The following is a 26,836-nucleotide window of genomic DNA, read 5'->3' as shown; positions in this document are numbered from 1 at the left end:
TAATTTGTCCTTTATATGTTTGAAGTTGACTACAAACCATTATATTAGTCTTAGTTTCTTTATATTTTGAATTATAATTTGAGGGATTTGGTGCTTTTTATGTTTGTTCTTTCTTTCCCTGTCGTTGTCTAAACAGGGTGGCCGCTTTCACCAATCAACATATTCCGGTCTGGGTTTTCATGTTGGATTGAAAGAGGATTGGATGTTTTTTTAATTCATGTACACGAATAACAGGCTGAGCCGGCAGGTGTTGATAATCATTAAGGCCAATAACCAGCGATTTTGACGGCCTATTTAATTTTCTCCCTAGTGCACATACACTTGGACTGTTCATGAAGGAGGTCTATGTGGAAACACGTTTTCTTTCTGGGAGTATTAGCGTTAAGGGCTGTTAAGGATTCTTATGAGTATTAGCTTAAACGGTTATTATGGCTGCATATTTATTAGGTGGCGTTCATATATTTTTTCCTTTTGTCTTCTTTATTTCTTTGCACGCGGCTTTTAGCTACTTTGCTTAATGAAGCGACTGCTATCTAGAAATGTAAGTACTGATCCATTTACTGCTTGCAGGGAGAGTATAATGTCCTCAGTACAGGTGTCTCTTGCTTTTTTGTGTTATGGGATTGCTTTTATCCTAACTGTTACTGTTTCTGCTGTAGTGAGCCTGCTGTCAGATGCTTTGCTACAAAAAGGATTTGACAATATGGGGCGAGTCTAATCACCATATATGCTTTGATTGCATATATGGTGGAATATCGGACTGGCATCATATTTTTGGTATTTATTCTTGTAGATATCTACTCATTGTGACTCATACGGTTTCCTTTATTTGGATGTTGACTTTATGGATTTTGCGGAATTTCCTGCACTAATTGGATATAATTGGTAACGAGGTATGTGGGGATTTTCTCAGTATTGTGTCCTTTATTACATATATGTTTATGATATATGAGGCAAGGAGAAATGGAAAATTGTTATGTCAACTTAGGGTGTCTTTTACAATTATTTATTTTTTGATTACCCACTGGGTCAATACTTAACGTGAGTGTAATTGGTCAGGACAGTGCCGGTATTAATGTGATGGGGAACTTTAACGTTGCATTTGGACATTATGTTTTTAGGATTGGAATCTAGATGCTCTATACCCATGTCTGCTCAACATCCTTTGGATAGGATTTGAACTTTTCTTGTGACTTTTGCTTTATTTAATCTCAACTGTGGAATTTGGCAAGCCATATCCCTCTATTCTGGCCTTCTGGCCGTTACGAGATCATCCTTGGGCTCTTTTCCCACTGGGAACTGCTTTTGCTCTTGATTTTATTCTGTTTTCTGTTGATTCTGTTGCTGATTTGTTCTTGGAACGCATCTCCACTGGTGCTATTGGTCACACTGAATGCTGGCTCACTATTCCTTTCATATTTTCTGGGATTAGATTTTCTTTCGTAGTACATAATTGACTCTTGCTTTTCTCCTTGTATACATTGCTTAAAGTCTGGAGACAGTATCCAGTGAAAAGTTCTAGCTACTACTCTTTCCCCCTTTCTTTGAACAATTTTCTTGTATTTTTTTGTTTGCATTGCTTTTTGATACTGTATCTGTCAGCTTTGTGGTTTATATTTTCTTTGTTTGCATTTTTTCTTTCACGTTCTCTCTAGCCTTTAAGAAGCAGAGATAAAATTCCGTGAAACATGTGTTGGCTACTTCAGTGCTACAACTACTGGCTACTCTTGTGTTAAGGTTTCTTCAGTGCAATAATCATTGTGGTTTATTACAGAGTAATAATTTCGCTTGGGTTATCCTAAGTCCTTCAATTTTGCACAAACTTGTTGACAAAACCTTAGCACGGTCATTACTGACTTGTATATGTTATCTGTTGTTAGATACATTGCCATGATAAATATTCCATGTATAAACAACAAAATATAGTAATATTAGACCAACAACATTCCCTGTGGTTTATATCTTTGTTGCATTTTCATGTTAACTCCCCACTGCCCTCATTGTATTTAATTGTCTAGGGACTTATGTTTGGTACAAATGTGCAGGGATGCCCATGTTGCTGCCTGACAGATGTCCAGGAATTGAACCCCAAGTGCTAAAACAGTGGTAGCAGCCTTAGCTCTGGTGGAATGAGCCCTTAAGCCTTCAGGAGGCTGTTTCTTTGCCAGAGCGTAACAAATCTTGATGCAGACCACGACCCATTGGAGATGGTCCTCTTCTGCACTGCCCGACCCGTCTTCGCTCCAATGTATCCCACAAAGAGTTGGTCGTCCACCCAAAATTCTTTTATGAGGTCAAGTTGAACGACAACTCTCTTTTGGGTACAGGCGGTGGAGTCGCTCCTCTTCTTTACAGGGATGGAGAGGAGCCTAGGAAGTGGACAAGGTGACAGATTGTCCCACATGGAAAGGTGTGACCCATTTTGAGAGGAAAGAGGCTCTAGTGCAGAGCACCAACTTGTTAGAGAATATGTTCAAGAAGGGAGGCTTGGATGATAAAGCCTGCAGCTCACTCACTCTTCTGGCAGAGGTAATTGCCACGAAAAAAAAACGGTTTTGATGGTAAGCAGCCAGAGGGGACAATTATGCAAGTGCACGAAAGGAGCACACATGAGGAAGGTGAGAACCAAATTAATGTCCCACTGAGGCATAATAAAAGGGGCGGGTGGAAACATATGTACAAGGCCTTTCAGGAATCTATTCACAATGGGTGATTTAAATAAGGAGGGCTGATCGGGCAGCCTCAGGAAGGCAGACAAAGCCTGAAGGTACCCTTTCAGGGTGCCGCGATTAGAGCTCTGCTGGGCAAGGGTCAAAATAAAAAGCAACACATCAGAAAGGGATGCAGACAGAGGGTCAATAGACTTTTCTGCACAAATGTGTTCCACCGGCAGGCGTATACAGTCTTGATGAAGGGCCACCTGGCCGGCAAGATAAAATTTCAGACTTTGGGAGGACGGTCGAAAGCTGTTAACTGTTGCCGCTCAATTTCCACGCAAGACGGCATAGAGTTGATAGGTTTGGGTGGAGGACCCTCCTCTGCGATAGAAGATCCTCCCGAAGGTGCAGCCTCATAAGAGGATCGATGCTCATTTGCAGAAGATCGGTATGCCAAACTCTCCGTGTGCAATCAATCCGGAGTCACAAGGATGACTGGGGTCTAGTCTTTCCAGATCTTCTTGAGAACTCTGGGCAGGTGTGGTATGGGCGGAAAGGCGTACAAGTGGCCTGAGCTCCACTTGAGAAGAAAAGCGTCTCTGTGCGAGGGCTGCCTTGGAAACTCCAGCGTGCAAAACTGCAGACATTGCACGTTCTCTGCGGAGGTGAACAGATCTAACAAAGACTCTCTCCACTGTTCAAACAGACCTTGTGCCACTTCCCGATTGAGATGCCACTTATGATCCGCTAGGTATCGACAGCAGAGTTCATCTGCCCTGGTGTTTAGGGAACATGTCAGGTGTTGAGCCACCAGGGAAATGCCCTGTTGTTCCAGCCACGTCCAGAGACACATCACATCTTGACGAAGGGTCCACACCCCACTTCGCCTTGCTTTTTGTAGTACCACATGGCAGTAGTATTGTCTATGAGCATTTAAACTAGCCTTCCCTTGATGAAGGGTAGAAAGGATTTCAATGCCAAATGGACCGCTCAGAGCTCCAGCAAGTTGATGTGGAGTCAAGATTCAGCCAGGTACCAGAGTCTTCTGATGTCAACCCCTCCAAAATGCCATCCCATTCCATGAGTAACGCATCTGTCACTACTGAGAGATCTGGTTGGGGAAGGGAGAGGGGTCTGTCTCTGACCCAATCGTGGTTCGTTATCCAACACTGCAGGTCTCGTGCAGTTCCCTCTGAAATCAGGACCATGTCGGAGAGATTCCCCTGATTCTGTGCCCACTGGGACTTTAGGTCCCACTGCAGAGCTTGAATATGCCACGGAGCATGTTACCAGCAGGATGCAGGATGTCATGAGGCCCAACAGTCTCAGAGTCAGGCTCACCGAAATCCAGGATAGAGGCTAAAACATCGGAATCATAGCCTGCATATCTTGGACTCACTGTTTGGGAATATAGGCCTGAAACTGCTCTGTGTCAGAAATAGCTCAGAGGAAACGGAGCATCTGAGAGGGAGTCAGAAGTAACTTTGGCAAGTTGCTAGTGAATGCCTGCGAGTGAAGGAGCCCCACCGAAGTCTGGAGATGGGAGATGACTGTCTGGGGTGAGCCGGCATTCAACAGCCAATTGTTGAGGGAGGGGAAGACTGGGACCCCTGACCTCCGCAGGTATGCTGCAACCACTGCCTTCACCTTGGTGAACACCCGAGGGGCACTAGTAAGGCAAAAGAGAGCACAGGGAACTGATAATGCTAGTGGTCCACTGTGAACCGCATGTAACGCCTACGGGCAGGCAGCATGGTTATGTGGAAATAGGTGTCCTGTAAGTCCAGCGCTACAATCCAGTCTCCCGCATCAAGGGCAGACAGGACCTAAGCTAATGTGAGCATCTTGAACTTGTCTTTCTTCAGGAAGAAGTTGCGAAAGTGCAGGTCTAGGATAGAAAAGAGGACTCCGTCCTTTCTGAGCTCCAGAAATTAGCAGGAATAACAACCACAACCTACTTCTGATGCCGGCACCCTCTCGATGGCCCCTGTGGCCAAAATAGCCAGTATTTCCTGATGGAGCAAGGAGAGATGGTCCTCCATCAGCCGACGGTGAGAATGTGGAATGGGTGGTGGGGTTCCAGAAAGGGAATGGAGTAGCCCCTCTAAACGATCTGTAGGATGCTCTTGTCCAATGTTGAAGACTGCCAGTGGGGCAGGTGATGGAGAAATCTGTCCCGTGCTGGTATGAGGGCAAACTAAAGTGGCTTAGGGGTGGCAACAGGTAGGGAGGCGGTGGACTGGGTTCACCTCAGGCTGGTATGTCTGAAGTTGTTTGTGGGAATCATGCCCGCAATCACGAAAAGGCTGTGAAGCCTGCTGGCCGTGGTGACTGGATGGGAAAGGCTGTGGTTGGTAGCCCCTACTGTAACCACGGAAGGGGCGAAAAGCAGACTGGAGTTAACGGGAAGCCATGAATCGGCCCAACCATCTGGACACAGCCCTGCTGACTTTAGAGGGCTCTAGCGCGGAGTTGCCTTTTCTCCAAAAAGGCAAGAGCCATCAAAGTGCATGTCCATGAGGGAAGATTGGACACCCCCTGAAATGAAAAGCCAGTGGTTCTCAACCAGGCGTGGTGTCTGAGTGCCACCGACAACGCAATCACTCTGCCCAGTGAGTCAGTTGTGTCCACATCGCATGTTGTGGTGAACTTTGCTGGGTCTCAGTTGCCATCAACAGTTTGGGAGAGTATAGTTCAGGCATCCTCTGAGACCCTGGGCAGCACTTGCACAAGTCCAACAGAGTGTGGGTGTATCGGGTCAAAATGCATGGGGTGCTACTGACCCCAGTGCTAGGCTGGCGGAAGAGAGCATTCTCTTGCAGGGTCAGACCGAGACAAAAAAAATAGGCCTGGAGACCACCATAAAAGTGGCCCCCATTAGCGAATTAGATAGCTAAAAAAAAGTGGCCCACTTTTACATATCAGGACACCTTGTAAAGACATGCTGAATGGAGATTTCGCAAGGTATGAGAGACTGCATGCATTTATGTTTGCTGCAGGCAATGGTTGTGGTAATATTAGGGAAATAAACAGTAAAACCCAACCCACCTGATCATAACAGGCACAAATACTGCTAAAAAAACGGCCCACACACAATCTGTCAGACCAGCCCATCGGGCACTGCCTGATTGCCCTATAAGCCAGTCTGAACGTGTCCTCTTGCCAAAGGTGTCCTGCCCATAGCATTCCCTATCCAGTGGTGTGGTAAGAAACACACCGGGGTTAATTTAGGTGGTGGAGGCTTGGACCACCAAGCTCTCCAGGAAGGGGTCCTGGGTGAGGAAACTGGGATCCCCAGGAGCGGGCGGTGGACAAAAACAAGAGCCCCTGGGAAGGGCTTGGAGCAGGCATCCGTAGGGGCTTCATTGGCAGAGTTAAGGTATGGAGGGGTAAACTCGCAGTTGAAGCACTTCTGTAAAGACATTCGTCTTGACTGTCACTGAGGGTAACTGAAGGTCCAGGACCTCAGCCGCCCTCTGCATCACCATTGGAAATGAGGCTCCATGCTCCAACTCCCTGGTAGGAGTAGAAACGAAGCCAATGTCCTATGATGTGTCTCACCCACTGGGGAAGATGATCATAGAAAGCATAAGGGTCCTCAGACCCCTCCCAATTGCCCCCTTCTCATGGCTTATCAAGAGAAAAAGGCACTGGCTCCATCTCAGAAGGCATGGTAGTGGTTGGTGCTGAAGTCGACGTCGATACGGCTCTGTATTGGAATGACTATGGGGTCGGCACCACCATGGGACTGTGGCACTGGGAATGACAGCACTGAAGCAGGCTCCGTGGGAGTTTGCGGTTCTGCAAGTGGAGTCGCTCTGGATCTAAAACCTGATCCATGGAGCCCGACTGGCACCAACAGCGGACCCACTGGCAGGATGTAGCAAGGGCTTCTTCTGAACTCAATAGGCCCTAACCCTGTATGAGGTGCATGGCCCCATAGAGCTCCTTAGGTTGGGGGGAGGTCACTCATGCTCCAGGAAACTCCTGGAGGCGCAGAGCGGACCCTGGCACAGGCTCCATGGAGGAGTGAGGACTTGAGCTGTGACAACGCTCTAATGCCTCGTCCAAGGACTAAGACCTGCGTTGAGAAGTCGAAGAAAGCTTTGACTTCTTTGACTTATTGTGCTAGTGGGACTTACCCGACGATTATGATTGAGACCACAAGTGGTGGGAGCGGCTTCATGAACAGTCCCAGGAACTTGCAAGTGAAGGGACTCATGAGAGTCGCAGGGTTATCAGATGTTGGGTGGTGAGGAGCTTGAGGGAACGTTCCCTTAGTACCTTTGGGCTCATAGCAGGGCAGTCCTCGCAGGTCTTGGAGTTGGGCTGCAGCTACAAGCACCACAAACAAGCCAAGTGTGGGTCTGTCACAGACAGCTGCCTGTGACACCAGAGGGTTTAAATCCTGTTGATTTCTTGGTTGACATTCCTTGCACACCAGGAGAAAGTATTCTCCCAAAAATCTTCGACAAAACGTTGAAAAAAACTGAGTCATAAAGTGACTGGGGGTAGCTCTTCGAGATCTGCGCAGACCTGTGCAAAAAGAAAAGAACTGATTTCCACGAGCTGGGGGTGGCGCCTATATAGGCACTGTGACCGTAACTTCTGGATTGGCAGACGTGGAGCCTTTCAATGCCACCTACAGGCGTGCAAGGGCACTGCTTTAAAATTTCTGGGTCCAGTTTGACGCCTGGAGATAACTAAGTAAGGAATCTGCAGCTAGAAGTCTCTATCAGATATACAGCAATTATCATGGCCCAATGCCACTGCACCAATGGTAGTTACGTCCCTGGGATGGGGTGGTGTGTGTGTGTGTGTACACGTCAATTTGTTTCTTGCCTTGATGAAAGGCCTTGAGTCTCCGAAACCAACTACTTAAACTGTCTTTTCCGGTAAATGTTGTCTGATTACTTATCAGGCCAGATGTACTAAGGTAAATGTTTGAAATTACCAAATAGCAATTTTTAGCGATTCGCTATTTCATAATCACAAACAGCAATGAACAAATCTGTGTTTAACACATTTTGCAATTTCCAGTGGGTCGCAAATAAACCTACCTCATTAATATTCATGTGGTAGGTCTCGGGTTTGCGAAACGCAAAAATCACAAAGATGGTGGCCTGTTGGCATCAGCAGACAGTCATTTGTGTGACTGCTTTACAATAAAGCAATTTTTTTTAATGCATCCTGTTTTCCTTAAAGGAAAACAGGATGCATTTCAAAAAGTGAAATTAAAAGTTTATTTTTATCTTAAAAAATGTTTTCACAAACATTCACAAAGGGCACGGGGTCCCTTGGTGACCCCTTCCCATTTGCGAATGGGTTACCACCTGGTAAAATGTGAATGTTTTGAGACCGCATTTCACACATACCACTGTGATTTGGTATTAGGAAGGGTAGCCCTAAACACGCCCCTTCGTAAAATCAAATTGCAAACCCAATTTACGATCCGGTAACAGGTTACTGAGTCACAAATTGGGCCGTTGTACATTAAAAAATTGTTTTCTGCAGTCGCAAACGGTCCGATTGTGCAAACTGGGTCATTTGCGACCTCAAAAGCTTTTGTACATCTGGTCCATAGTTTCTTATACCTCTGGATATTAGGTATCTCCCAGCATAACATTATGCATTGTTGCTTTTACTGGATATGCTACGAGAGCCGATAAAAAAACTAACTATTCATCAGCTAGAAGTGGCGGCTACTTTGTGGGTGCGCACTTTTGTGCTTACATTGATAGTGGTGGTTGCATAGTGATATTGTCATAGCATCCCAAACTACTGCACTGTTGCATACGTCTGAAATTGTGAGCATGTGCAACAAATGCTACACTCATAACGCTCTTGAAGATGGCAGTCTTGAACTTCTATTGTCAAATGTACTTACATGGAGCAACAAAACGGCTGCTAGGAACGACATCCCCTGGCAGTAGCCCAGCTCTTCGTCATACACGGAATATGCCTGGGAGACGAGACACAAGAGAAAAGTAAGATGCTGTGCAAGGAGCACAACCTACATACACAAAGACACACATTCATAACACCAGCCTGCACGTAACTAAATATTGATGCAAGAGGTCATGGCTGAATGGCAGACTCCATTAACACTGTATTTTTTTTTTCTGCCACTTTGTGTAGCTTTCGGCCTCTTCAAAGCACTTTCTGCAAATACATATAGAGAAATACAAAGTAACCAGTGGAATTAAGGCCACTATTACAAATACTGTAGAGGGTGAAGGTAGAACGTTAGGCATAAGACGGTGAGTATTCTTTAGTACTCCAACTCAGTCACGATTCAGAGAGTTTCGTAAATGCTGAGATTCTCAACCCTGGCTTACTCACACAAGTCCCAACTTACTGCAGCACCTAAAGGCTTTACTTGGTTGTTCTTTACTAGTTGTAAGGATTTTGAAATTCTGTTTCTTTGATGCCCTTCATTTTTAGTTCACAGCCTAAGCCATCTTGGGGATATTCAGAACTTTTACTTAGGAATGCATTCTGGCCGTTGCTCCCCATTGGCTTTGTGGTTTGTAACTCAGGTTTTCTTGCTTTCCATTTGCTGGCTTTGTTTTAGGCTGTCCAGCTTGAGTTCATACCTTTCCTTGCCCAAATCTTATTTACAGTATCCTTCTGAGTGCTCCCTTTCTGTAAACAGTCCTGTAAATCTTGCTCTTATCTCATCAGATTTGTTGTGCATTTAAAGACTGAGGTCAAATGCCAGGCACTGTTTTCCAAGGGCGCTTGTTTACTTTTCTTCCTCTAACTTTAAAGTGAGAGGATTTATGTGCCATTCTTGCTGGATGCAGGAGGTAAGAAAGAGTTTTTTTCTAACACATGGCAACATTTAAATGAACTGTGCAAGTATTTCAGAATATATTAGAATTAGGAACACAAATGAAGCACATTTTTTGTTATTTCTGAAGTGTGTTGGAATCAAATAATTTAATATGATCAACACAAATCAGTACACTAGGTGATGCAATTTCCACACATTAGTAAAACTGTATGTCTGTGCAAATGTAATGGGCATTTCAATGTGTTGTCTGTAATGGCAGCTACTACCACACCCTGAATACTCCACTCTATGCCACTCCACTCTACTCTGCAACCCTCCATACCATGTACTCTACTCTGCACCACTCCACGCCACTGCACTCTGCACCACTCTAATCTACACCACTGCACTCTACGCCTTCCTACTCTACCCTGTACCACTCTACCCTATGCCGATGCACTCTTCGCCACTCTACTCTACACCACTGTACTCTTCGCCACTACACTCTACACCACTCCAGTCCAGTCCAGGCCACACTTATCTATCCTGCACAATTCCACTCTACGCCACTGTACTTGACGCAAATCCACTGTACACCAATGCATTTTACTTTGTAACACTCAACTCTATGTCCCTGCACTCTACGCTAATCCACTGTACGCCACTCTAATCTACTCCGCACCACTGCACTCTATGCCACTGTACTCCACCTGGCTTTACATTTATGCCATTAAACTCTATGCCACTCTACGCAAATGCACTCAACCCTGCACCACTCCACTCCACTCCACACTACGCCACTTCACTATATGTTGAAACAATCTACTCTGTGCCACTGCACTATATGCCACTCTACTCCATTCTGAGCCAATTCACTCTATGCCACTCTACTCTTAACCACTCCACTCTACACCAATGCACTCTACACAACTGCACTCTATGTCACTGCATTCTACATCACTGTACTCTACGCAACTCTACACCATTGCACTCTGACACTCTATTCTGCAACACTGCACTCTCCGCCACTGAGCTCTATGCCACTCTACTCTCCACTCTACACCACTGCACTCCAAGCCACTGCCCTCAACAGCACTATACTCTACTCTGCACCACACTATGCCACTACACTCTATGCGACCAGACTCTACTCTCTACTCTATGCCACTTGACTCTACTCTGCACCACTGCCCTCTGCATCACTCAACTTTACCCCAATTCACTCCACACCACTCTATTCTACGCATCCGCACTCAACACCACTGCACTCTGTGCCACTTCACTCTTTGCCACTGCACCAAACTAATGCACCACTCTAATCTACGCCACTGCATTCTACGGAGCTGCATTGTACACCACTAAATTCAATGCCACTGCACTCTAAGCCACTATACTCAGCAACACTCTACACCACGGGTACTCATAGTACGGCCCGCGGGCCGCTGGCGGCCCACCCGGCCTTCATCGGCGGCCCGCGGACCCTTGCATACACATTCATACAGTATGCAAATTCCTTCCTGTAAACAGAGAAGATGGCCGCAGGAGCATACGTAGTGAATACGTATTCAATACGTATTCACAACGTTTGCTCCTACGATCATCTTCTCTGCTTATCTCGCCTCTGATTGGCCTGGGCCGCTGAGACGTGACATGACGTCACACACGGCACCCGGCGCGAAGCACAAGCCCTTTAAAAGTCAGCTGTAACTAGCGCTTTTACAGCTGACTTTTAAAGGACCTTTGAAGGAGCTTCCTGTGTCCGTGGCGACGTCGATCTCCTCGCAGCCCGCAGCCCCGGAGAATCTTCACTGCAGCCGGAAAAACTCCGATATCACTCAAGCTGCAGGTAAGTGTATGTAACCGCTTCTGTTTTGTGTTTCTATGCCCGCCGTCTGTAATTTTCACGGACAGTCCGTAATTTCGGCCGTCTGTCCGTTGCCCGTGAAGGATTCTTTAACAAAGTTTAACGGACTACATTTGTCCGTAATTTTCACCGGGCACCGGTCGCACCACCCTAAACCGGCACGGCTTCCACCCACCTCCCTTCTTGACTCCGATGCTGCTGAGGTCCGGTGTAACAGCCTCCGAAGCTGTTGAGGTCGGGTGTAACAGACTCCGATGCATGCTGCTGAGGTCGGGTGTAACAGACTTCGATGCTGCTGAGGTCCGGTGTAACAGCCTCCGATGCTGTTGAGGTCGGGTGTTACAGACTCCGATGCTGCTGAGGTCGGGTGTAACAGACTCCGATGCAGTACCAAAGCTCAGATACCGAGCAGCATTGGAGAGGCACAGCGGGATGGGACTGAAGGTGACTGAGCGGGAGGGGCTGACGCTTCAGGAGCAAGGGCATCTATTCAGCCCTGAATCACGCTGTCTGCAATTTAGAGGGGCCTCACACATTCCTTTTCTGCCCAGGGCCCCAAACATCCTAGAGCAGGCCCCGATTACCCCGAGGCAGCACGTGTTTATCTTCACAGAGCTTAATTACTGTCACTAAATTGTAAGCATCCTCGGTTCTTCAAACATGCAGTCTATAATGTAATTAAAAAAAAAGAAATGGCACAATCACACCCACAGTGATTAACAAACTATTGTGTATCTGTTGTGACAACTCACTGCACACAGGAAGCAGAATGTTAGCCGTGTGAGGTTCACAAAGTGATAGCAACCGAACCTATGGGCTCCATAAAGCCTATATGTATCTATATGTGACTGTGTGGCTTTAATATGCAGGCGTGTGCCCCACAGATAATACAAACACTCACTGTACTGGAGACTAAATGTATCCCCTGACCGTCCTGTGTATGGCATACTGACCATCTGTCTGCAAACATTGCGTAATTTGTTGTTCTGTAATTACATGAAAAATCAGGAAAATAACCCCAAATTATGCGAAAAACTCCAGCAACACTTAAGCTGCAGATAAGTTTTTAATTAGATGTGATTCAATGCGTGTGAGATTAATGTGCTTTAAAGAGAAATTGTGATGATTTGTAATTTCTTTCCAGTAATTGTAAATGTATTGTAATTGTATATATGGCAACTTGCAAACTAGTATCTAGAATGCTGACATTTTTTATAGGCAAACCTTAATAAAATCCTTTTCTGAGAACTGACTTGAAATGAATGTTACTCATTCTATCTGCTGTTTTGCTAGTTACTTTTCCCTGCCCGGGATCTAAGTGCAATAGTCCGTAGTGATTTTTTCCCCCCCCTACAGCCCCGCCCCACTGACCCCGCCCCCAATGACCCCGCCCCCAATGACCACGCCCCCACCCGTGCGGCCCTCAGCCAGAAACCACACTGTAAATTTGGCACCCGAGAGAAAGTTTGTGAGTACCCATGCTCTACACCAATGCATTCTACACCAGTCCACTGTACTCTATTGTCACTCCAGTGTATGCCACTCTAAGCAACTACAAAGTATGCCACTCCAATACACGTCACTCTCTGCCACTCCACTTTACAACACTCTACTCCACTCTTTGCCATTCTACTCTATGACACTCCACTAGACTCACCTCTATGCCACTAACTTTTTTCCATGCTGAACAGCAGCCCCGCTAGTATACAACATGGCTAAAACCAATGGGCAAAGCCAATAGCTCTTGCATAGGTGAGACCTATTGGCTTTGCCAGTGCTTGTTAGACATGGAATTTCGGGGTTTTGTCAACAGCTCCTTAGAACAGATTCAAGCAGCATTTTCACTCTAAATTATCCTGACGTCTTTGAAGTGTTTTTAACGTGTACTCAGAAAGGGACTCAGGACATCTTTAAAGGGCCGTAGGTTTTCACCCTAAGGTTCTCCAACTCAATCAACCTTTACATCAGAACCAGCACATTAACTTTCGCTCTAAACCCACCCTAACACAACCGGTTACATTAATGTGACTCTGCCCTAAAACTAAACTATACCTAACCCAAACACTAAACCTACCCCTTCACTTACAGATTACCTTTAGCCAATATCTATTACCTATCCCTATGCTTACCCTGTTTCAGGTCCAAGCTCTAAAACTAACCTTCACCTTAATCCTTAAACTAAACTTTACCCCAGCTTTAAGAACATGGCTAACCCTAACCTAAAATATCAATCCCACTCTACCTCTAAGCAGCCACAATTTAAAAACACTACGTGCTTAGAGAAGATGGTAAACTAGCAGCCTTGTAACTACTGCCTGGCAAAATGTGGCTGTCGTTGCTCCTAGGTGTGTGTTTGGCTTTCTAAATGGTGATTCAAGTATTCATTTCAAACTTTTATACGATACCATAAGAATAAAGTACTTAATTCACTAAAGATCATTTTGGGCTTTGTGAATCTAGAATAAAAGAGGTATAAAAGAATCGGAGATAACATTGCATCAGAAATTGTCATTGGTGCAGTTCGAAGAACCAAGCTGCTTCACGCAGTGCATTACCTAAAAAGGTTAAGCATGTCACATCTGTAACACATAAGAAAAGCTTAACATCCCCAATCTCCACATTTCTGTGAGGATCTTGCTACCTTCTCAGTCTCTAAAGTCTTGAATAGGAGGAAGACACTGCAGTCAAAAAAATCTGCCCATCCAGTGGTAGCCTTCCAGCCTCATCTTTTTTTTATGAATTTCTTTCTGATGGATCGAGCATCCTTATGGTTGTCATCCCTTCCATGAAACCAAGCTCTCCACTTGTCCCGTGCACTGAACAGCTGTTTTGCTTACTGGAAGCGAATGTCATGAGCTCCTCAATCTCTTATTAACTCTGGAAGTGAGTACTAAACCGTGGAAAGAGTCTAAGGTTGGTAACTCTTAAGGAAAGTTGGTCAGATTCTCTAGACCAACTTCAACCCAATTTCTCTCCATCCGACGATGACTAAACATTTAGAAAGCCAGGTGGCTCGCCACCTTCATATTTTTGTTGAGGAATCGGATACTCTGAACAATGCCCATACTGCCTTTCGGGAATGCTACAGGGAAGAGACTACATTGGTTGAGGAATTCGAATTGAATTGACAACCTAAAAATACAAGGGGCACACCTCGTTTATTTATTCTTTAATTTGTTTTGCGTCAAACACTAAATGCTGAGTGAGCGTGTAGATATGATTGAATGTACCCTACAAGACACTGTTAATTAAAGGGGGGCTGTTAAATTATATTATATTGGTGTGCTGGTCTAAAAGAATAATGAGATTTAATGAGATTTACCTGATTGCTAACAAAGGAACTGTCAATGTCCTGATTTTACATTCAACACTGCTGACTAAAGTCTCTTGCTGTACAGGCTTCAGGGTGCCAGAAAATGTGGTTGGGTCCTGAGATGGTTCCATTATTTTTTATCAAATAGGTTTCATGCCTTTTTCCCCTGGGGAAAGAGTCCAGGACATTCAGGCTATGATCCCGATTTTTCACTAAGATATACCCCACCTGTTCACTAAGGTATACCCTAAATAACATAGAGCTCCTCAGGAGCCAGCCTTATCTCGCTACAGCTTTATCACGTCTGAACACCTCTGACTGGGTTTAGCCCCCTCCCTTGACCACCACTTGTTTATGTATACAGCTGATGCTCACTTACTCCTCCATTTGATGGGTGATGGGATACTCTGGGATACTGGCAACAGCTTTCCAGCAGTGTACCGTGGGAGTCGGGTAGTAGAATGGAAGTCAATGACTTAAAATTAGTTTTGACAAAACAGAGATCTGCATGGTAAGATTGACCTCTGGGCTTCTATCTTCTGGTTAGACACCTTGAAAGAGTGTCCTCCACCTGCAAAAGCAGGTACAAAAAGTTTGGTTCCAAATTGTACTAAGGTTTACCGATAAAAGAACAGGTCTTCACTGTATTGATTTTGTGGGGGTTTTCTAGGTGATGAGGCAATAACTTAGTTTAGAGGGCTACCAATCTCCATAGCTGCCTTGGTTGGTTGAGGATTCAACTATGGGGATTTAAGCACATGGTGTCTTTTGATGAAACTCCACTAGTTTCTTGTTTAGGACACAATTTTGTGTGAAGTGTTGGGCCTAGTTCACAAATCTCTTTATAGGAATGTGTTTCATTGCCATTTTCAGTGCCTGAATTGGCGCTCTATGATAGAAGTTCACATTCCTCGAATGTGCACCTGCTGAGGATTTCTTGCTTTAGGAAGTTAAAGCTTGATGGCAGATCTTTCGCTGTCATTCCTACAACTCTGTGGAGTGTCCTCTCTGAGTTAAATAAAGCATAACAGTTTCTCACTTTTAGAAGCATCTTAAGACATGAGTACATCTTTAGCCTGTCCAGGCTTCATAGCCGTGACCTGTGAGATAATCTACCTATGCTCAGCAAACTCCTAGGTGTACAGCTGTTTTACTGAAGTAAAATACATACCATGTCTGTTATACTTGTCAGCCTTACAATGGTCTTCCCCTAAACTGCTTGCCTTCTCCCAACTTGTTTCGATAAATTTGTTTTTGTTGACCTTAGGACTCTGCACATTTTACCACTGCTAACCAGTGTTAAGGTGCTTGTGCTCACCCCCTAAAACATGGCAAAATTGGCTTTCACTTGATTGTCCTATTTAATTTACTTGTAATTCCATAGTAAAATGCTATTTTATATACCAGGGCCAGTAGATTAAAAGCTACTAGTGGGCTTTCAGCACTTATTGTGCCACCCACTTAAGTAGCCCCTTAAAACATGTATCAGGCCTGCTGTTGCAGTCTATTTGAAGTTTTAAACTGCCATTTTGACTTGTCAAAATAAATATGTCTACCCTAGTGTAGGCTCTAAACAGCCCAAAGGGCAGAGTGCACTTTATTTAAAAAGATGGACATGTACTTCAAGTCTTAAATGTGCATTTTCTTTCACTGATGTGAGGCCTACCTTTCACTTAGAATAACATTATGATCCCTTATTACATTTAATAGGTGAAGTCTTTGGTTTGGGAACAGGTAGAAATGGCATGTTTGGTGTCTAAGGAACTGTAATTTAAAATCCTCTTTAATAGCAAAGTTGGATTTTAAGTACATATTCTGAAAATGTAACTTTTAGAAAGTTGCCATTTTTTTGTCATGACTATTTTGTGTCTTCGGCCTGTGTCCTGGAACACATGACTAGGTGTAGTTGGCCTTTGTGTTTCTTCCCAGACAGTGCCACAATGGGAGATCGGCTGTTGGCAGGATGAGCCATCCTGAGAAGATTGGTGGGGGCAGAGCTGCCACCTACCACACTTGCACTTCAAAAGGGGCTGCCTTATGTACTCACAAATAACTTCACACTAGCCTTTTCTCACTCCAGTGTGGAAATGTACCCAAAAGTGAGCACACTGGTACAGGGTCACCCTCTCGTTCAAGGGTCCAAAGATAACAAAAAGTGATCGGCACTGGAGTTGAAATAAAATAACAAGTTTATTAATAACTCATGAGCGGGACCACGTCCACAAAACACTCAAGTGTTGTAGGAGGAGGTACACTGGATTCACAAACCATCATCCTTTTATACAGTTTTGTTGCAATGTAAGCATGTGGACAGAAATGGAAAGAACAAGTTTAGAAATAGCTATCAGCAAACAAGGGCAGATAGATGACTACGTGGGCAGCAAATAGGGAGGGGGAGCAGGTATGCTTATGGCAGCAGTAAACAGTCAACAGATAACATGTAAGACCAGGTGCACCTGCAGCTACAAACCCCCAGCACGTACATTGCTTAGCCATGTCAGGAGGTCAACTAAAATAGATGACACAAGCAGACTGAAAAGGCGAACAGCAGAGGACGAAAGAATTAGGAAGGAAACTAAATGGACACCACAGCCAATATGGCTGTTGCTTATGCTAATAAAATATTACACGTTTCCACAGACGACCCTTTTAACATAAGCTAAGACATTTTCTTATTTCGTCAAAGGGGTACGATACACATCATGAATGTCAATAAACATCATTTCACAGATTTCTCGTTCTATTGCTAAACGGGCATTTGCATTTTGGACCTTCGTTTTAGACGGTACACAAGTAGTACGGGTAGAAATACAGGGGGAACAGAGCATTGGCCCACATTGAATACATAAACAACAAGAGAAGAGAATTGCAATAATTATGAACAAGGCTGACAATATTTTCAGACCCCATACAGAAAATATGCTCCAGAACCATCCAGTCCAAGGCCATGTTCCTGAGTCTTGATGTATCTCAGTGGCTATTTTATGCATTTTGGAAATGGCATCATAAACAGAAGGGGCGTGGTTAGGGATGAACACGCAACAGCTACTCCCGATAATGCGACATGCTCCACCACGATCAGCTAAGATTACATCTAGAACCATTCTATTTTGCAAAGTCGCAATTCTCGTAATTTGGAGTTTTTCTGTAATATTTCCAAGCTCAATTTTGTTTGATTAGTCACAGCCTCTACTACACGGGTCAAGCGTCTAATTTTCCTACTGTTCAAAGCCGCACCAACAAAGAAAGAGCCCCAAATTAAAGTCAACATATTGCTGTAAAGCAGTGTCAGTTTGATCCACTTCATCATTATTTATAGTTCTTTTGAATCGGTTCAAGGAAATGTCATTAAATAATTTTTTATCTTTATGATAAGATGCAGGTGCTTAGAACACAGAAGGAAGCAAGAAGGACACATAGCATATTCCAGACCATCCAATTGGTAGATGATAGTAACCTTTACTTCCACTAATGAAATAAGTGTTGTGTGAGGATAGAAAACTGCTATTGTTCGTTCCAGTGATATTCAACAACTGTAGTACAGTCACTTTTTCCCACTGGGATACTGCCAAAACTACTCACACAAAGATTTGCTTGGGCTCTAGTAACAGCGATAACAGTAGGCCCATTACCCTTGGCCGTTCGAGTGTTATGGAATACATAGCTTGTGGAGGAATCTCCTTTGCAATACTCCTCCATTTCCCATACAGTTCCTTTGGGTTGTGGGTCCCCTTCCTCATCGGGGTAACAAACCTTGCTTAATCGCGCATTAAGTCCTCCTACATCAGCTAGAGTAATATTACTGATTTCAGAGGCCCACAACAGTGAGAACCAGGCTCTACAGGAGCCATTATGCGAGAATGGCAAGGAAATGAAAGGCGTTCCTCCCTTCTTCTGATGGGCTGGCATCATTCCACATATCCAGCAGTTGGTAGTGTTTGTAGCATTATGAGTATCATGCAGCATTTGTATGAAAGTGTTATTGATATATGACATTCGGATCTTCTTTTCATGATAGGAAAGAGTGAAGTAATAATGTTCTGTGGGACAGGAGTAGTAGCTGACAGTAAGTTTAGAGACTGAGTTACTTCGGCCACAACCCACATTATCACAGCAATGATGACAGCAGTCATGGTTAGTCCAGTGATGAACATTGTACATTTGCTACAGACTTTTGCAGCATTCGATTTCTTCTCCTCAGGCATGTTCATTTAGTTGGCAAACGACAAAACAGATGGTGCCCTAAGGTCCTGGGCAGGCGTTGGTTTCTTCACTAATGTTGAGACGAGTAAATGTAAATGTAAATGTGCAGATATTTATATAGCGCAAATCACCAACCGGTCTCTAAGCGCTTGCTTAGGGAACCCGTCCTGGTATTCCCCTGTGAGATAACCCAGCAGGGCATCCACAAGGTGAAAGCCAGGCATCCCGCCGCGAGGGGCCATTGTCACTAAAAGACTACCCCCCTTTGTAGTCAGTCTTTAACCACCCAGGACAGTGGCTCAAACAGTCTCTTTCTGCGATGAAATGTCTTTCTTCCTAGATCGAAGCAGATATCTAGATGCACCAAGGATCGTGCGGTCCGGGAAGACTTCCTAAGGCCTTTCAGGTGACGCTGCTCGTCCTCTCTTGGTGACCAGGATGTTGCGGTGATCTGTCAATGCAGCAGGGCTCACGATGGCATGCGGAATTTTTCGGCACTGGCCGGCATGGACCCAATTCTTCCGGTTGGTCACTCGCACTACAGTTCTGGTAGCAAGGAGGACCTGCTCTGGGCCCCGCCACCGAGCTGCCAAAGAATTTGTCAGTTGAAACAATTTCTTCAGCACGAAATCACCAGGCCGCAGGTTGTGGCCTTCACCCTGCGACCTGTCTGGAAGGGCGTTTCTCGTACCTGCTGATAAATAGAAGACAAACTGTCAGTTAACTGGGACACATAGTTACTCATCAACATGTGGGGAACATCATGTATAGGGCGAGGCTTGGGGACCCCCCAAATATTCATGGGCCTGCCAAAGACAATCTCATACGGCGTAAGGCCAGATTGTGTATGTGGTATTGATCTGATAGAAAGCAAGGCTAGGTGTAGTGCATCAGGCCATTTCAAAGACGTAGAAGCCTGTATTTTAGCCAATTTCAATTTCAGGGTGGAGTTATAATATCGATTGATTGATTGATTGATTGATTGATTGATTGATAACGCTCCACCAGGCCTGCTGATTGTGGGTGAAAAGCGGCATGAAATTTCTGCTTAATTCACAACCCTTTCCTGACATATTCTACAACTCGCCCAATGAAATGAGGTCCGTTGTCTCTCCATAGGACCCGACAAATACAGAATCGAGGAAAAAACTCCTTTAGGAAAACTTTCTCTGTCGTGAGAGCTGTATTATCCTTCGTAGCATACGCCTCCACCCATTTACTGAAGGCACAAACCACTACTAGGACATATTTTAGATTACAGCACTCAAACTGAATATAATCCATTTGCAGGACCTCAAAAGGTGCAGTTGGTGTCGCAAACCCTCCTGTTGGAGTTTGCGTTCCCCTTCCAGGATTATACTGGAGACAGACCAGACAAGACTGGACTATCTTTTTAGCAGTGCCGGCAATATCAGGATGATCCCAAACTTGCATAAGTTGTTTTGCCATTGAGGATGCATCAACATGTGCCGGCCCATGTGCCATGTGAATCAAAGGGTATAAGTATGCTGTGGGTAACTTCCATTTGGTCATATTTTTATTCCTCCAGCAGCCCTCATCATCCAGTGTTCCTTCCTTAGACCATTGGTCTAGTTCATCAACAGAGGCAGATTGTTGCATGTCCAGCACTTCCTGCCTGGCATCATGCCGACGTTCAGCTTGTGACTTCACCACATACATAGATGTGGTACTTCGCTGCATTGTGGTCTCACGGGCTGTGTGATCCGCAAAGGCGTTACCTGCTCCTATTTTATCAGTCACTTTCTTGTATGCACTACACTTAACAAAAGCCACTTTCTTAGAATAGGTTAGGGCAGTAAGAAGATTATGCACTAAATCTCCATGCACTATCTGGGTCCCATGTGAGATGAGGAAGCCCCATTCTTTCCACAAGCGACCACAATTGTGTGCCACCCCGAAAGCGTACTGGCTGTCGGTAAAAATGTTAACAAGTAAGTCTGTACTAAGCTCACATGCTCTCGTCAGTGCAATCAGTTTGGCCGCTTAGGCCGACTTCTGTGGGATGTGAGCTGTCTCAACTACTGTCTGAAGTGTTGTGATAGCATAGGGAGCAGATGTAGTGCCATCAGGTAATTTTAAACATGAGCCATCAACCCATAACTCCCCATCAACACTAGAGAGCGGTGTATCTTTTAGGTCAACGTGACCCTTTGTTTGCTCTTCAGTGAGGAATATACAATCATGTAACTCTTGCGACTGAGACTGAGTAGATGGAAATGGAAATAGTGTAGCAGGGTTTAATGTCAAACATCTTTTCAATGTGATATGAGGGGCCAAAAGTGTCAATTTATATCCTGTCAAACGAGCACTAGTCAAATGCTGTGTTTTCGTTTGATTTAGCAAAGCATCAACTGAATGAGGTACTAACACAAGCAGTTTGTGTGACAAAACTATTCCTTCACTCTGATGTATAGATACAGCCGTTGCTGCCACTGCTCGGAAACATCCAGGCAGCGCGCGAGCGACTGGGTCAAGGACAGCTGAAAAATATGCACATGGGCGTTTATCGCCGTGTGTCTGTGTTAAAACCGAGAGGGCACAACCTTCCCTTTCGTGGACATAGAGTGTGAAAGCTTTAGTATAGTCTGGAGTACCTAATACTGGTGCAGAGCAAAGAGCTTGGCGTAACTGTTGGAAGGCATTCTGACATTCAGTAGTCCATGGGAGGGGCATCGGAGTGTCTTTAGTCAAAAGGGACAACAAAGGTTTAATAATGTGCAAAAAACTGGGGATCCACTGCCTACAAAAAGAAGTAAGGCCAATCAATGCACGGACATCCTTCTGAGTACGGGGCACAGGAGTATCTAAAATGGTCTGAATGCGGTCTGGTGTGAGTGCACATCCCTCCTTAGACAGGAGGTGAGCTAAATAGGGGACCTGCTGTCTACAATATTGCAATTTCTTCCGCAAGACTTTGTGTTGATGGGAGGCAAGAAATGATAACAAGAACAGTGTTCCCTCTTCACACTGCACAGGAGTATCTGCAGTTAACAAAATATCATCGACATATTGGACAAGGGCCACTCCCTTTGGTACAGGAAAGGAATCAAGCTGCCTTTTTAATGCCTGACTGTAAATGCTAGGACTCTCTGTATAGGCTTGTGGAGCTCTGCAGAACCGGAAGGATCTATTTTTCAATGTGAATCCAAACAGATAACGGCTTTCAGAGTGAATGGGTATTGAGAAGAATGCATTCTTCAAGTCGATTACCGAAAATGTAGTAGCAGTGGGAGGTACCATAGTGAGAAGCGTTGTGATATCAGAAACTACCGGATATTGGGGCGCTATAATTTTATTAACCTCTCGCAAATCATTAATGAATCTGTAAATTTTTGTGTCAGTATCTTTTTTCAAAACAGAAAGGATAGGGCTATTGCAAGTATTATAAGGGACTTCTTACACTACCCCCACTTTGATCAAATCCTGAACAATGTGTGCTAATGCTTCTTCACCTTCTCTGGATATTTTGTATTGGGGCAGACGAGGCAATGAGACACCTTCCCTTACTTGGATATGCACTGGTGGAATAACCGTTTGACCCACATCAGTATCTGATCTAGCCCACAAAGTACTAGGTAAGGACGCCAGAGCGACATCCTCATTGATAAGACAAGATCTCTCAACCATTGGATAATTGTCATTCAAAATAACACGCACACCTTCCGGAGAACAACATATTGTAGCACAAAAATATTTAAGCATATCAATACCCACAATGTTGTCCGGCGTGTTAGGGGAAAGCAAAAATGGACATGCTGCAGTGAATTTGTCAAGTCCGAATTCAAGTGGCTGTGAAAGCGGGCTAGGTGTAGGTGTTCTATCGAACCCTATCGATGTTATCATTGTGCCGGACAGGGGAGCCCTAGGAACCAATCTTTTAGACAGAGCACTATGGGTAGCCTCTGTATCAACCAGAAACCGATCAGATCCCAAGACATTTGCGTCAACATAAGGACCCATTTAATCTACTGGCATCTCAACCGGTTCCTTACCCTATCCTAGGCATCCCTATGCGTAGTCGGAATCTGCAAAGCATCAGCAGAATAATCAGACATTTTGGTATTGATTTCGTCTATCAAAAGTATTAGAGTAATTTGATCCTTGTTCAACTGCCTCAAACCTGGGACAAGCTCCTGTACCTCCCCTGTTTCCTGAATTCCCTGGGCGTCCTCCCATACTACCCCTGATCAGGGGACAAATTTGCTCAAGGACGAGGGGGCACTCCAGGTGTATACAGTACATGTCCACCTCTTCCACCTCCCCTAAATGGTGGGCCATATACTTGAGCCAACATAACTTTTGTCTTTAAGTCTTTAACCTTCTTATCCTCCCTGCCTTTCGCTTCATGTTCCTGTCGCTCATAATATTGAGCCATGGTCAAAAGGGAAACTGGGGAAGACGTGGTCCAAGAACTCTCACTAGCCTTTAAGCGACTAGCTATTTCCAGTAACATATTAGCGACAAATTTGTCGACAAACAAATGCTTACCCATATCATCGGCCAATGACTGGCCACTAAAATCATGGAATGTCTCCTCAAATCTTGAAAAGAAATCAGAAACTAACTCATCCTTTTTCTGTTTACAGGAACCTAACGTAGTCCAATCTATTTCCTTAGGGGGTATGAGAGTCTTTAACTTGGTCACAATAGCTTTAGGAAGGTCTAATATCTCCTTCTGAGCTTTCTGCGCAGGCTCCCTTTCCGCATCTATTTCTTCTAAATATTCCCAGGTATCACCATATGAGACATCGTCTATTTTACGTATTGTTCTCCACATATCAGGGGGCAAAATAGGCCCAAAGAGCATATCAATATCTGGCAAGGTCATAGTGCAGGAGCTGATGGCTCCTTCCACCTCCTCATAGAAGGCGTCAGGATTTTTCCGGGGGTCGGGCAAAGCAGCTTTAAGAGCCATAACTTCTGCTCTACTCCAAGGAGTGTAAACCAAATTATATATAAAATATCCCTTTGCATCATCCAAAGTTTTATCATCATTTGTTCCCGCACCCTTCGGAGGAACATACAGGGGTGCAGTTTCACGCATTGGTTTCATAGTAATTTCACTAATACTGGGTTTATTCTCATCCACCAAAACATCTACTTTCTGAGCTTGGGATTGAACTGTTTCTACAACTTTATTTTTTCTAGCTAATTCTTGCTCCTTTCTTAAACGCAATGTTTAATTTTGTTATTTAACCACTCGTCTAATCATATCAAATAGGTTTGAAAAAGGGAAAGTCTCATCATGTTAACCGTTTATAATCAGTGTTTATATCATCTGGCTCTATTTCTTTAGAAATATGCCGCCAATCATATATTACCTCCCAAGTGAATTTTTCTACAAAATAAAATTGCTCTATATCTTTACACTGTTGAACTATAGCTATGAGGATCGATGCAGTGGTACTCCGACGAGCTTCCTCTCTAGCAGCGGTTTTTAATGTATCTTTTTCTGCTTTAGTCAAAGTAGAGCGAGTCTGCTGCCCACCTTGCTTGTCTTTATCTTTATCCTCTGAAGAAGACATGTCCTCGTCAGAAGCCTCATCCTCAGCGGCATTTGGAGTGGGAAATTTATACGGGGTCGGGGTCGTTCTAATAGGATGCACTCATCATGAGGCGTATTAAGTAGTGCATAGATAGGGCGCCTAATAGGATACTGGCCATTTACCTCTAATCAACGTTCTCTATCTTCCTTTTCTATTATTTCCTTCATTTCTTTGTCTTTCAATTCCAACACTTTTTGATATATCGTTTTCCGCTGCTTTTTTTCTGCTATAGCTTCTGCTCTCTTCACTCTCTCTCGCACTTCTTTATCCCACATACGTACACAATCAAACATATCCTGTCTACTCTTTCTTTTAAATAAACACTGCTCTACATATTGAACCTTTTTAGAATCGAATGACCCATTCACTGGCCATTGTAAATCAGACTCTTTCTCTGTGAATTTGTTCCACAATGAACCGTACATTATGGGACAAATACCATATTTAATATACATTTCTCTATTTGGGGTCCCTTCCGGAGGAGCCGGCTGTCTTTGCTCTAAAGTATTCTTGGTACCACAAGAGCAGGAACACCACTTACAGAGTGTGCTGAGAACAGGCATGTTTTCACAAGTATATGTAAAATATTACTACTCCAAACAAATATTCCAAAAGGAGAAAAATCTCCACATTACCTGTCTTCAGTCTTTGCAAAGAATGAATATCAAAATAAAACCAAAAACCAAACCAAGCAAATCAAGAGTGCCGCTTCAGCGACCTTACCAAACAGAAAGCTCCAACTCCCACCTGCCGATCCCTGGTCGACCTAATGGTCATTGCAGAATGCGCCAAAGAAAGCCCCAGTCGAGACCGGCCACCATCCGGAGGGTCAAATCGGGAAAACCGGAAGTCACGGTGACTTGCAAAGACAAGGGTCTCCTCATGCAGTGCACATCCTCGGTAATATTTCGATCCTCCGTCGAGACCACTCCTTCGGACGGTTACGTCTCCGATGGGGCCCCACGTGCTGGGCGCCAACTGTGGAAATGTACCCAAAAGTGAGCACACTGGTGCAGGGTCACCCTCTCGTCCACGGGTCCAAAGACTAACAAAAAGAGATCGGCACTGGAGTTGAAATAAAATAACAAGTTTATTAATCACTCATGAGCGGGACCACGTCCACACAACACTCAAGTGCTGTAGGAGGAGGTACACTGGATTTACAAACCATCGTCCTTTTATACAGTTTTGTTGCAATGTAAGCATGAGGACAGAAATGGAAAGAACAAGTTTAGAAATAGCTATCAGCAAACAAGGGCAGATAGATGACTACGTGGTCAGCAAATAGGGAGGGGGAGCAGGAATGCTTATGGCAGCAGTAAACAGTCAACCGATAACATCTAAGACCAGGTGCACCGGCAGCTACAAACCCCCAGCACGTACATTGCTTAGCCATATCAGGAGGTAAACTAAAATAGATGACACAAGCCGAGTGAAAAGGCGAACAGCAGAGGACGAAAGAATTATGAAGGAAACGAAATGGACACCACAGCCAAAATGGCTGTTGCTTATGCTAATGAAAATATTACACGTTTCCACACCAGGGCCTGGGCAGGAGGAGGAAATTCCAGAGCCAGATGTGAGGTGAAGTCTAGAAGTTTCTCCCACTTCAAAATTGACACCAGGTATAAATATTGGACCCCGAGACCCACTCTTCAGTACACTCCTAAGCCTGTGGATACTACAGAAGAAAGACTGTCCTGCTACCAGAGGACTGTCCTGCTGCTTGAGGCCTGCACTGCATCCCAGACAGAATGACTCCAAGGCTCAGCTAGCTAACCTCCTGTTCTGAGCGACAGAGCAAGCTCCAGAGGCCTCAATGCAACTGCCCATCTGACGTACTGTACTGGACCTGTCTGACCTCTGCTGGCCTCCTCTGCTGGAGCGATTTTCTGAACACCAAGAGGAACCTTCCCAGGTCCTGGACCCTTGCCTGGCATCAGAGAGAACTCCTCCTGGCCTAACTGATGGTCTATCAAATCCGGCGTGAAGCAACACAAAACCCAGCAAAGCCTCGTTACACAGCTGAAAGTGTAATCGGAGCAGATGCAGAGCGACGCAACCCCCCGTACAGCCTCACCACACAGCTAAAAGCTCCTTCGGAATGGATGCTGAGCGACGCAAACCCCGCCGCACAGCTTCATCGGAAATGAGGCCAAACGATGCGACGCCTCGCAAAGCAACACTGCACACTAAGGACAAAGTACAATCCTCAGCAGAGCAGGCCAAACCTGGGGCTGTGACTGGCTTGCGCTCCATTGGGATTGGCCTGATCCTTTGACTTTGTCCCTGTCCAGTGTGACCGGATACCCTCAGTTGGCACTTTACGCCTTTTGGCACTCCTTTTAGCTAAAACTTTAAAATGCAATATCTCCAGTTCAACTGATTTGATTTTTGTTGTTTTGGTCTCATTTTATTTCTTAAATTGCACTCTATTTTCTAGCGCGGTCTGTGATT

General features: G+C 44.7%; 1 protein-coding gene across 2 annotated transcripts in view; it reads right to left on the bottom strand.

The window, feature by feature from the left end:
- RABGAP1L (RAB GTPase activating protein 1 like) overlaps positions 1-26,836 on the bottom strand; it is a 1,225,189-nt gene that overhangs the window by 392,949 nt on the left and 805,404 nt on the right. For both annotated transcript variants that reach the window (XM_085601582.1, XM_085601581.1), the window contains exon 17: positions 8,545-8,619. In XM_085601582.1, coding sequence (XP_085457708.1) covers positions 8,545-8,619 — 75 coding nt within the window. The remainder of the gene's footprint in view (positions 1-8,544; positions 8,620-26,836) is intronic.

The sequence above is a fragment of the Triturus cristatus genome, chromosome 4_2 (genome assembly GCF_964204655.1).
Source record: "Triturus cristatus chromosome 4_2, aTriCri1.1, whole genome shotgun sequence".
In the NCBI taxonomy this organism is placed as follows: Eukaryota; Metazoa; Chordata; class Amphibia; order Caudata; family Salamandridae; genus Triturus; species Triturus cristatus.
This window is presented reverse-complemented; position numbering and strand designations above follow the sequence as displayed.